This window comes from Lemur catta, chromosome 1, assembly GCF_020740605.2.
Source record: "Lemur catta isolate mLemCat1 chromosome 1, mLemCat1.pri, whole genome shotgun sequence".
Lineage (NCBI taxonomy): Eukaryota > Metazoa > Chordata > Mammalia > Primates > Lemuridae > Lemur > Lemur catta.
Genome location: NC_059128.1, coordinates 133,503,217 through 133,516,538, shown reverse-complemented (window position 1 = coordinate 133,516,538; position 13,322 = coordinate 133,503,217). Strand labels below are relative to the sequence as shown.

Here is a 13,322-nt window from a genome sequence, read left to right as displayed (position 1 = left end):
TCCACCCTGTGCAAAGATGCACCTGGGCTGAGACCCAAAGGCCCCTCCCCAATTGGACAGCCTCTTGGTAGTGGTGGGGAAGCTCCCACACAACTCCTAAGTAGCAGCAGTTTCTTCTGGTGCTTTCTCTGCTCCTTCTCATGAGCTGAGCAAATTACTGTCCCTACCACAACCTGCCCCCCCACCTTAGAACCCCGACTTCCTGTCGGCCTGTATCTCCCACCCCGAACCTGCTTTGGGTTGTGCCTGGTGGCTTTCGAGGGAGAGAGTCATCCTTGCCCCTGGGTGCCTCTGACCTGGTTAAACACTGTGTTTATTTATCATGAGCCTTGGGGACAGGTCTCTGCTATTTTAATCTTCACAGTCAAGTACCAGCCTGAGATTTTAAAAGGCGATTCCCTGGTACTCTGTGGAGTTCCTGGCGGCTCCGCAGCTTTCTCTGTTGGTCATCGCCTTTCATTTCCATATTCTTCTTTTTCTGAGTTGTTTTATTATTGATGAGTGTTAAATTGCACTGTGTCTTGCTCCTCTCTGTAATGAAAGCCATCGTAGGCCTGGGGATCACAGCTCAGACTTTCTTTGAATTCCCCAAGAGCTTAACGCAGGGCTTTGAACACCGTGGGCGTTTAATAAATCCTTGATGGTGATGTTCAAATTCGCACGTTGGTCTTTAACTCTCTGGCGAGGTCAGAGGACCATCTGTGCTGGCTCAGATATGTCAAACGCAAACCCAGAAAGCAGCCTTCTCTGGGCAAGTTGCTCCTCTCTCCTGGGCCGTGTGATTTGAGGCATGTAATCCTAATCTTGAGTTGTCAGCAGGGCAGTGATTGGGTTCCAGGTTTCAATGAACCAGGTAGTCTGGATTGAGGAAGAGAACATTCCCTGGAAGTTGGGAGGCCTGATTTGAGTCTGGGATCTTCAGTGACTTATGCTGTGACCATAAGACTTAACCAGGCAGGGCGGGGGCAGGGGGAGGGGTGTCTCAGTTTCCTCATCTGTAAAATGAGGACACGATGCTCTCTGGGGCCCTCTCAAGTGTCAAATCTCTGAATCTACTAAGTCATCCCTAGTAGGTGACTGTCACTTAGGTTCTTCTACATCATATTGACATACACTCTTGTGTGATGGTGGCTTTTACACACTTGAGCTTGGCAGAATTGAGTTTAAGTGGCCTCTCCTTTGACTAAAAACATTTTATATGTGATTTTTAGCAGAATGTACATATTATCAAAATGGAAAAAACCAAAAATATATACAAGACTATATGATTAGTTCAAGCAAATTAAATGTGCAAAATGCTTGGTTATTTAAAAAGAAAACAAGGGAAAGTAACAGTTACTAAATCAGGACATTTTTATGAGAGGCATAAAAGATCGGTGGTAAGAATGAGCTAATTAAATTGACCTTTATGTTTTCTCCACTCTTCTGGAGGCTCCACTAATCCTGGACCTCCAACTGCAGAAATAAACATCCTTGACGCAGACTTGGAGAGAATTGGGGGTGGGAGGGCAGCGTGAAGGACAGCGCCATTAATCCTTTCCTTAAGGGAAAGGACAATAAATTTCTCATGATAATGTAGGAAGGCTGTTGAAGAGCAAGCTCCATCTCTTATTATCTTCATTTCCTGTTGCGGGCTGACATGGTACCAGAGCCTACAACGCAGCTGATGAGTTTTGTGTTAGCACAGCGTGAGATCAGAAAGATTTTTGGCTATGGAAAAGTAAGTTTACTTACCAAATTTCAAGATAGGCAAAAAAAAAAAAAAAAATGGCCTAAATTATCAAAATGCATCTCACAGCTTTGCCCTGGAACTTGAATTTCTGTCCAACAGTTCATTTATCCCTAGTTCCCCAACTAGCCTAGGAGCATGCTTAGAAACGACGTTAATTGAGCGGGACATGTCCACTGCAGTCCCCTGCAGGCACCGGGCTGAGCAGAGCACACCCATGAGGGTGCCTCCCTCGCCCAGAGACAGCCCCGAGTCTGCGGCGGGGATAGTGGGTCACCTCATGGTGCATGAGTGTGTTTAAGGGACTTGCCAGAAGAATGTTTGGGCTGATCACAAACACCTGTGTACTGTATGATTACGTTAATAGGAAACGTCCAGAACAGGCACGGCTATAGAAAAAGCAAGATTAGTGGCTTGTTAGGCTAAGGGTTTAGGAGAACAAATGGGAGTGATTCAGATGGGTTCAGGGTTTCTTTTTGGAATGATGAAAATGTTCTAAAAATGGTTATGGTAATGGTTGCTTGATTTTGTGAATATACTAAAAACCATTAAGCTATATACTTCAAATAGGTGAATTGTATGGTATGTGAATTACATCTCAATAAAGCAATTACGGAATAAGAATGTTTAGAGCTTGAAATTAGTTTATATTTGATAAGAGACTTTTTTCCCCAACATTAATCTGGGCTGCCTTTTACTTGGGACAGGTTTTGATAACAGAATTTCCATTCAGAGTAAGTGAATTTAAGGAATTACATAGTTTGTAATATGAAATTGTCGAATGTATAGAAGAAAAGGAATTGTCAATGAATAGAGCACGTTTTTTGCAGTTTGTTTACATTTGTCATTAGATTTTTTCCCCCATAAACTAATAGTAAATCATTGTCCATTTTCTACGTTGCTACAAATTGCCAGCTGTAACTAATACTGAATAATAATTAGAAGAGCAAGCAGGAAGCTTAGAGACCATTAAGTCCAGCGTCTGTCTTTGCAGATAATCAGATAACAGAGTAAGGGGTGTGGGGAGGGGGAGGGGGTGGAGCGACCCAAAGCCCCTGACTTCCAGCCCGTTGCTCTCTGAAGGGGTCACCCTGATCCTCCCTGCCTCCTTCTCCAGGTGTATCCTGTTCCATCACCAGCTACTTCCCAGCTTTGAGAGGACGCAGGGGCCTAGGATAGAAGGAACGCCATGTGGGCTGGGGATTTGCAACCTGAAACTTCTTTGTAAAATGTTTTAAATTCTCCTTTTAAAATGTAAATTATTATGGAGGGCTATCAGAAATAACTTGCTGTCACTTTTGAACTAACAGGTGTAGAATCCCTGATTTTGAACTTAAATAACATCACCTTATTATGGAACATATAACTCCCTAAGTTTGTCCGTGATGAGGGATTTGTTTTCCAATGAAAGCAGGTCTCTCCAAACTCCGGGTCGATGTGGCTACGGAGTTTTATCTGGCAGCTTTCTCATAAAGACAGGTTGACAAGGGTCGATGTTCTATGAAGTGAATGTTTTACTTTGGAAGAGAAGATGACCCAACCAACCCTATAAAGGGTGCTTCTCAGGCTTTAAGTTGCGTCAGATCAGCACCTCAGACTTGCCCTTTTAAATTAGGTGATTAAGTTGAGAGAATTTTTTTTTAAATGGTGCCTTCTGCTGAGCCTTCTTTTTTCCATGCAGATCTGGTTTTAAATTGCAAATTTCATCTTCTTTTTCTCTGTTCTTTCTTCCCCCTCTATTGCCCCCCCCCAAGCTTAGTATTGTGGACGGCAACCCAGAACTCAGCACTCCAGTGTAAAAAATTACTCCTTTCAGCTTTGTCATTCTTCGCTAAGAAAACCCATGCAGTTTTAAGCAGAGAGAGAGTAGGAAGCCAGAGACGAGGAAGAAAACCCTCCAACAATTCTGACCATCTGAACTCATTTAAACAGACATGAAGCAGTATGCCACATGGTCAGAAACGTGAAGAATTCTTAGGGTTGACGCTGTCCCCACAGTCTGCAGGATTTGTAGGAAATACTAAGTGGTAGTCACCTTCCAGCTCTGCCTTTACTCTGCAAGAATTGTCTGACTCTGAGCCCAGGGTTCAACAATGCATGGTTGTCGTGTCCTGAAGGCTTGTTTTAGGAAGGCATCTGTCTCAGCTCTTGCCTGGGGAGAAGACAGCTTCTACTCCTCCCTCCCACAGTTAAAGTCAGGTAATGAACAGCCCTAGAACGAGTCCAGAAAGCTTTGTACACATGTTAGGAAAAGTGTAAATAAAAGGCTCTGGACACTTTCTACACCCTTTACTTGGCAAAACTGAAAACCCAAAGACAGGTTTGGTTTTGTGCCAGCTGGCTCACACTCTGAATTAGTGCTAGAAAGTGATCATCACTATGAACCAATCAATGTGGACTGTCCCACCATGATGTACTCCCCACCCCCAACTCTAGAGCCCAGGCAGGAAAACAGCATGGTCGTGGGGAGATGGAGGGTCTGAGGTCTGGGCGAGTTCCCTGCAGGGCCCTCCATGAACACCGGCCCACCAGATGTTAAAGAACTGAGATGGGCAAGTCATTTCCGCTCTCTGGGTCTCTCTTTTCTTATCTATAAACTGAGCAGTTTGGAATGATCTCCAAGATTGCTTCCAACTCTAATGTTCTTTGGTTATGAGATTTATTTACACCTGGAGGGGACTCCTTGGGGGCACCTGAAGGTCACCCCCAAGCTCTGTTTCCCTCAAGCCTTTCTGTTCTTGGCCACCCCACCTTGTCCAAGCATCCTGTGTAATGCTGTGACTTGTTTTTCCTGTGTGACGGAATGAAGCGCACCGAGGAGTTTCCTATTTGATGTCGCTAGATAGCAGGCTGGTTTCAGGCGGCACAATGACAGCTTTGAATATGTAAGCCCTCCTTCCCTGAGCTCATGTGCTCTTTCTAGCTGACGTCATCCTGAATACATCTGGAATCTATAAAGTGTTATTTTCATGTGGCTCTAAGAACTATTGTCATCTCCTCTTTCATCTTGGCCCAGATGTCCTAAACCATCATTATGCCCCTGCTGAGATGGCAGTTGTACTGTCTTCTGACCAGCCCTTCTGGTCATATACTGCATCACCTTCTAAGATCTGCACTCTCCAGCCATTCCCAGAGCAATGAGCCTTGTCTTCGAGTAAATACGTTTTTGGAGTTATGAAAGATCTCAATAGAGCTCTAACTGAGCCCGCCCTGTTCCCTGGGCTTATTCTCCATCACTTTACAGACCCAGAAACTGAGGACCAAAAAGACTGAATGACATCTGCAAGGACTGATGCACGGCAGAGCACGTTCTAGATCCGAGTGCTGTTGCTATTGCACTGCGCCACCTTTAAACACACACGAGCGATTTTACCTTATTTCAAAGCTACAAAAAGTCTATGACCTTGATATTACCTAATGGCAAATGTTTAGTCTTGTCTTTGTAAATTGCCCTTTTTGGTTACGTGGGAGAAAGTTTTAGACAGTAATTGCAGACTTACCGTTTGACTCCATTGTATGCTAGTTTCCTTACGTTCAAGTGGGAAAATGCACCTGCCCTTTCCTCTCTCACAGGAAGGTTGTGTTGGAATTTTCTAGGCCTTGGCATCATTCCAAAGTATCAGGCATTTTGTGTAAAATTGCATTGACTCTTGATTTTCTGCTTGTCTATCAGAGAAAGCTTTTAAAACATTTTTTGTTCATAGTGATATGAAAGGTATATTCTAGGTTGTGATAAAGTGTTCCGAACTTCTGAATATTTGAAAACCACGACCCTTAAAAAAAATTATTTCACATATTAGAAGTAGGTATTGTGGATTGGGACTATGTATGGGACTGTTAAAACAGTGAGTTGAGGCTGGGCAAGGTGGCTCCTGCCTGTAATCCCAGCACTGTGGGAGGCTGAGGTGGGGAGGATCACTTGAGGCTAAGAGTTTGAGAACAGCCTGGGCAACATAGCAAGATCCTGTCTCTACAAAATTTTTTTAAACAACTTAGCCAGATGTGGTGACACATGGCTATAGTCCCAGCTACTTGGGTGGCTGAGGCAGGAGGATCACTTGAGCTCAGGAGTTTGAGGCTGCAGTGAGCTGTGATTGCAACACTGCACTCCCACCTCAGCAACAGAGCAAGACCCCTGTCTCTTGGGGAAAAAAAGTGAGTTGAGACAGAATCAAGATTAGAATTTGTGTAAGGTTTTATATCCCAGGATTAAGACACAGCCAGAATCCTAATGCAAAGTCCATAAAAATGATTAAAACAATGTCTTTGAAACTGAAAGGAAAAGCAAAGGCTTTGGGAGAAGCTAAGGAGTTCTTACATTATTCGATTTTGCATATCTGGCCCTTTATAAACATATGCAGTGCCATGTACATAGCATTATTAAACATTTCTTTAATGAGTACAGTAAATGTCATGCATCATCATTTTCAACTATAAAGCTTCCCATTTTAATCAAACTAGAGTTGGAGAGACCATAATGGGAAAGGCATTACTGCAGGTAAGTCTGTAATTATAACACTGAATACACCGGCCTCCACACATTACACACCAGATGAAAGACAGTACAACCACAATTCAGTAGACCCTGGGTTCTCCCCTGTGGTCTGCAGACCAGCTCTATCAGCATCATGTGCTTCTGAAAATGCCCCACCCCTGACCTGCTGGATCCGAACCTGCATTTCCACGTGATCCCCAGGTGCTTCAGTGGCGGTTGCTCATTAAGTTTGAGAAGTACTGATTAGGCGGCTTTCAGTTTCACTCCATGGCATAGGCCCATGCAAGAACGTTACATTTTCCTAATCTAGTATGCATAAAAAAAACGATCTACGAAACTGGTGCTGCTGTAATTCCATCTTTTGCTGGATACAGTTACCCTTTACTCTTCCCTACTCCGCAAAACGTTATTTTACATGTATCGTCAGTTCACAAAGTTTACTGTCTGTTCCAGCTGGTCTCTCCCACCTGGCTTTCATAAACTTGATTGTTCCTGCTTTGATTTTATGCCTGAAGATCACTTGCAGTCTTACAATTCCTAGAGTTCTAGTTTTATTTTCAGTAAATACCCTTTTGCAAATTAATGTGTGTGAGGAAAAATAAGACTATTAATGAAGAGCAATAATTGCTTTTTCTTTTTGCTAGTTTGTTTAAAACCCCAAAAGGGGACACTTTGATTTTCTTCCTTTTTATTCTAAGTAGGAAGTAGTGTAAATTAGGAGATCTTTTTTTTTTGAGAAAAAAATGTAATTGAGAATTAAACTCTTGTTAAGAAAGCCATTTACATCCTAAAAATCATTTCCATCCTTCTCAATCTAATAAATTTCATTTGTCTTAATAATTGAACACTGCCAAAACTTTATTTATTGGGGGTTACATTGATTTTTTTTTTCTTCTCTAAAGTTTTCTAATAAGCAAAGGAAAGCAAATTTAGTTAATTGGCAGTGTTGGCTCTGCGTGTGGCAGGTGTGCCTGCTTGCATTGGGATTGGGATGTGCTATCCCAGGATGTAACCACCTGGGGAAGTGAGGATTTGTTCGTGGGCCCCTTCCCTCTGCAAGCCCCAGGCATGCCTGAGCCACTGCGCCACTGCAACGTGCTTCTACCCTGTTGAAGCTGATGGATTCAGTCCCGTTGGATTTCATCTAGAAAGGAAGAAAAGGATAAGGAGGTGTGAACATACTAGACAGAAAGGAACTCTTTCATTGAAAATCCAGGGGCAGGAGTGTCACCTGCCTCTCTGAAGACATCTGTCTCTGTTCCCTTAACTAGACAGTGTTTGGTCCACTGGGGCCTTTGAATGCCCACTTTGAGAGAGGAAGTTGAAGAGAGAAAGTGTGTTTGCCTTTGATCTCACACGCAGTCCAGCGGGGCCGAGCAGGGGATACAAGTCGGTACTTGAGAGCACAGTCAGCAGGGGTGAAGGCCACACTTCCCTGGATGCCAGGAAAACCCCGCTAGTCTGGATGGCCAGTGTCAGAGGTTGGGGCCAGAGAGAGAGGGGCTTCCTAGAGGCTCTAAGAAAGAGTAGATCTGAACATAAGAGTCACGTGAGAGAAGAAGGCTTGACTTGCCTAGCTAGAGTGTCACTGGCATGAACGAGATCCTGCAATGAAATGATGCCAGAAGAGCCCTCCTTGCCAGCCCTGCAAGAGATCAATAGTTCTCAAAAATGGCTAAAGACAGGTGGAGGGTGGACCAAGTCCAAACCTTCTAAGGAGGAGCTGTTTTAGGGTACGCTCACCCAGGCTCCTGGCTCCTCCTGCCTGGCACACCACGGGCAGCACAGTTTACAAGTTGAGTAGTTTATGAGTTGAGAACTTGGGTCCTGAGCCAGCCACATCAGGGTTGGAATTCTAGCTCTTCCCTCACTAGCCGTGTGACCCTTGCCCAGTTGTTAAACCTTTTTTATCCCTAGCTCCTCATCTCTAAGGTGGCAATGGTGGTGACCATGGCATGGAGAAGCCATTAGAATTGGGAGAAATACTCCGTGCAAAATGCTTGGCACGATACCTGCCATGTAAGGAGATACTCGGTTACTCTAAAGTTTTCTTTCATGCCTGGAACCTAATTTTACTCAGAAGAAAAGTTTGAGCTCTTGCCCAACTCTGAAAAGAAGAACAGGGTGAATAAAGCAACTTTGGTTATAATTCCAGGCGTTAGCCTGCTTGGAGGACCTTAGAATCCTAGTCCATACTCAGGCTGTTGTTACTTCATTTGAAAGGCGTGCCATGTGAGTTAGTGTGAATATAAAATGTTGTCACCCTACTTACTGGTTTATTCCAAACACAAATGTTTTTGGAAAGTTGCTATGGCAGCAAATTATCTGGGAATGAGAAAAGCACACCTTTAACGGGTTCTCTTCCCTCCTTCCCTCCTACCCCAACCGGGAAGAATTCTTTGACCAGGAGCGCACCCCTTCCCAACGACTCCCAGGCACGCAGCGGAGCGCGTTTTCACACCTCCTACGACAAAAGATACATCATCAAGACCATTACCAGCGAAGATGTGGCCGAAATGCACAACATCCTGAAGAAATACCACCAGGTAATCTTTTCTTGCTCTTCATTTGAAACTCTGAGAAGGTTAACTTTCATCACTGTTTATCACCGAGACCAAAGGTTTAAATAATAGAGTTAGGAAATGACGAGAATACATTTGACTTAAAAATCTCCTTTAGCCCGGTTTTCTAAAATTACTATGGCCAGATTACTGGCAGTTAACATTTAGGAATGCTTATGCTATAAAGATCCTTAGTTATAGAACTCTTTTAATCTAAATACTCTTGTGAGGCCGGGCACGGTGGCTCACGCCTGTAATCCTAGCACTCTGGGAGGCCGAGGCAGGAGGATCGATCAAGGTCAGGAGTTCGAGACCAGCCTGAGCAAGAATGAAACCACGTCTCTACTAAAAATAGAAAGAAATTATCTGGCCAACTAAAAATATACATAGAAAAAATTAGCCGGGCATGGTGCCGCATGCCTGTAGTCCCAGCTACTCGGGAGGCTGAGGCAGTAGGATCACTTGAGCCCAGGAGTTTGAGGTTGCTGTGAGCTAGGCTGACGCCACAGCACTCACTCCAACCCAGGCAACAGAGCGAGACTGTCTCAAAAAAAAAAAATAAAAATAAAAATAAATAAATACTCTTGTGTATAATACTTTCATAGATCACCACTCTGATCTTAAAATCACTCAGTTTAAGATTTGGCAACTTTTCAGAAGATTTTTTTCTGTGATAGAAGTTAGGTGTTGACCTCTCAGTACTTGTTCATTTATACCTTCAAATCCCGTGCTGCTCTGACGGGTCTCTTCCTGTCCTGGCCCCTTTTTGTCCCTGAGCACTGTCCCTTCATAAATGCCTGGGGGTCGAATGGACCACCCTGGGGAGCAGCGGGCTGTCTCTCGTGGAGTAAATTCTGGAACAAGTTTGCCTGATGGGGCGCACGTTCCCAGGGCCCTAGCTGTAAGAGGCCTCCCTCACCATGGAGTAGTAAGACCATAAAGTCCAGCATCAGACAATCCTGGGTTCCAATCCCAGCCCTGTCATTTATTGACCATGTGACATATGCCCTTTGAAGCCTCAGTTTCTTCATTTATACATTGGAGATAAAAACAGTAAAATTAAATTAAAAAAGATAAAATTGAAGGAGGGCCTCACCTTTGGGGTAAATTGGATAGACTTTCTGACAGCTGTGGTTACTCAACTGCCCTTTTCTTTTTGTTTCTTTGTTGTTTTTGTTTCAATGACATACATCCACAGTTGCAGCTATATTCTGGAGGGTTCAAATTACCTGAAGGCCAGCCTCTGGGGAAGTGGATCTTTGCTAGCTATTTGAATAAATTCTTCCTGAGATTCATTTTCTGACAAACCGATCTTACGAGCAGCGCAGCATGACAGGTGGTTCCCAGAGCAGGACCTCGGAACCAGCCAGCTGCCTTTAAGTCCCAGCTGTGCCTCTGACCAATGGCATGACCTTGGGCAAGTTACCTAACCTCTCAGCACTTGCACATTAGCCTATAGTATTTGGATAATAGTACCCTCTTTACTTGGGTGTTGTGCTAATTAGGTGAATTCATGTTTATAACATGCTCAAATCAGTGTCTGGTATATAAGAAGTGCTGTATCAGTGATTGAATAAGATCATTAAATACTATTCTTGTAATTCAATTTCCTACATCCCAGCCTTGAAATCATTCTGATGTGGTATTCAGTTGTTAACTCTTTTAGTCCACTAGGGGGCCTGGTTTCTGATAGAGCGTGGCACTGATGCAGAATTATGAAGATTTGAACCATAAGGAGTTAGATTTTTTCCTTCCAAGCTTTAATATCTTGCCCTATTCTTTATTTAAAGCCCAAATTCTACCCTAATTTCCACTCGGTGCTAAGAAAGGACAGCATCATCTCTCAGACCAATGGAAAATTCATACTCAGCATAGAAAATTTTTATAAATCTCATTTCCTTCATTTGATTTCCTTATAGTTGGAAAAATAACTTGGTGTATTGATGTGAATATCCTTTTCTTTACATTTCTGTTACGTGATAACAAACTCAGGTCTTAGAAATGATTATTATCATCTGATTAGCTAAACAAGGTAGAAGAACATTCGAAAAGAGATAAATGGTCAAGAACCTACTTCAATTATTTCTCCTAAATTGACTGATTTTTTTTTTTTTTTTTGTACTGACTTGAATTCATTGGGAGTTTTGGGATCATGCAGATTCAGCTTAGCTAAAATTAAGAGGCACTGTCAGTAAAATTTTAGAAGTTTTAGAGGACTTACAGTATAACTTCAGGCACATTGCAAAGTAGATGAGCAAGAAATACCTTAGCAAATATCATTAAGACTATCTTATCTTAACCTTTTGAAATATAGAGTCTTAATTTTTAAATTCAAAGTGACTCAATCAAAAAACTGACAAAATTGATAAAGTAACCTCCCTGTTAAATAAGCTAGGTCAGCACCTCAGATATCAGTAAAGGATTATAGGGTCAATACATGACTTTTTTGGAACCTCCTCAGAGGACATCTGTTTATCCTCCGCTGTGGGACACTGGCATGGGTGTTACTATTCTAAGGATTAGGCATAAGTAGGGTAAAATCAAGAAAATAGGCATCATAAAGTCAAAAAAAGCAAAAAACTAGGGGTCATGGTACTGAGAGAGAAAAGGTTATGTGTTACATTGGTGCTTCTCAGACTTCTCTGCAGAGAAATCTGAGAATCCTATGGAAATGCGGTTCTGACTCAGTGGCTCTGATGTTAATGAATTCACCTGTGAGTGACAGGGCAATGCCGTGTCCCAGAACAGGAGGACATTCTGAGCACTCAGTTCTGAGTCTGGTCTTGGGCTTTTTTGTTCGTTATCTGCAGGAGTGGTCAATTGAAATTTAGAAGGTACTTTGGAATCCTGGGTCCTACACGCACCACCCCACTCTGAGACCGAAGGCAGGCTCCCAGCAGAACCCCGCTGCCACCGCGTGCCTTGCTTCTCAGAAACAGTGGAAGGTGTTTGTCATCCTGGGGGTTCCGGTGGCCCAAGGAGTGCCATGGGGCTTACTGATGGGAGCATTTGTCACCCTCTGTGTCCAGCGTCCTCAGCCACTTGTTCCCCAGGTTTTGCAGAGAGCTGCCCAGCACCCTCACCAACAAGCTTTTCCTGCTGCAATTTTTCTCTAGTTTCTGGAACTTCTAGAGTCCTTTCCTGTCTAAATGTCGCCCATCTCCTCTGTCCTCCCCTTCTGTCTCTCCAACAGCTATGCATTTAACATTTTCATCCTCCCCATCTTTAACTTTTCTTTCCTGTTTTCCGTCTCCAAACATCTCTGCTTAATTCTGGAGGATTCCTCCAATCTGTCTTCCAGTCCTAAGTCTCTCTTCCAACATCTTCGCTAATCTGTTGTCTCACCTCACCAATGATATTTTTTTTTTAATTTCAGCAATTATCTTTTTCATTCTAGAAGTTGTTTATATTTTTCAAAATCTTCCAGTTCACTCCTGATAATTTCATGTTATATGCTCCTCTCGGAAACTGCATCCTTTACTTCTCTAAACATTTTATATGCATCACTGCTTGAAACTTCCCCCTGATAGTCCTAACCTTGGCAGTTTCTAGGGGCCTGAATTTGTCAGATCCGTGTCTGCTGACTGTCATGCAGAGTGACCTCCCCTGCCAGACACCAGCCCAGAGTTTGGAGTTAAGATGTTGTTTAGGCATCGGAGCCTGTGTAGGGAGGAGGAAAGAAGTAGGGTCAAACTGCCATGCCGGCCGCCCGAGCCTCAGCCCACGTGGTGGGCCCTGTGGAGTGTGCCTCCCAGAGGCTCCTAGGCAGGGCCAAATGACAGGCTGCACTGGGAAGGCACACCCAGGAGGAGCTGCCAGTGACCAGAGCTAGGCATCAGGCCTTCCCTGAAGGGATCATACTTCCCTTCCCATGTGTTGATAGGGCTGCTGAAATGGCTTACTCTTAATTTCCAGAAGATTTAGGAAGAAGGCCTCTGAGCCTAATTTAGGGAAGCTTTTTTCCAGAGAGTGCAAAAGAAAGATGAGGGCTCCCAGCTGAGGCCCCCATGAGCTCCCTCCAAGGGACTGGACTGAGAATGGGAGCCCCCCAGGCCCGCTTGCCCCACCACACTGATGTCCTCAGTGTCCCTATACCCACGTGTTCCTGTCCAGCTCTATCTAGCAGCTCCAGCGCTGTGCCCCGACACTGCGGCTTGGACTGTCCCAGGGCACACCTGCCCAGACATGGGCCACTCAGGGCCCCCCTCCTGAGTGTGTGAGGGGTAAAGGGATGGTTCTGGAACCCTCCGGCCTTTGATACCAACTAAGCTTCCCATTCGGGCCAGGGATCTTGAGGAAGCCACGGGCCTCTGGGAGCTCTCCGCCAGGGGTGATGCTCGGAGCAGCCCTTCTGCTTTTGAATTGTAGCAGACGCCATCTGTACTTATGATAAAGTACCTTATCACATTTTTTACAAAGTTATTTCCAATGATTTTTTTTTTACGGGTCTTTGTCATGGTGTGTAACAAACAGAATTAGGAGTATCAGTGTTTGCATTTGGGTATGTCTGCATCATCTCAGTACTGAGAATTTTTAT

General features: G+C 43.9%; 1 protein-coding gene across 2 annotated transcripts in view; it reads left to right on the top strand.

Moving 5' to 3' along the window:
* PIP4K2A (phosphatidylinositol-5-phosphate 4-kinase type 2 alpha) overlaps positions 1–13,322 on the top strand; it is a 161,847-nt gene that overhangs the window by 107,332 nt on the left and 41,193 nt on the right. For both annotated transcript variants that reach the window (XM_045534758.1, XM_045534769.1), the window contains exon 4: positions 8,618–8,770. In XM_045534758.1, the coding sequence (XP_045390714.1) occupies positions 8,618–8,770 (153 nt within the window). The remainder of the gene's footprint in view (positions 1–8,617; positions 8,771–13,322) is intronic.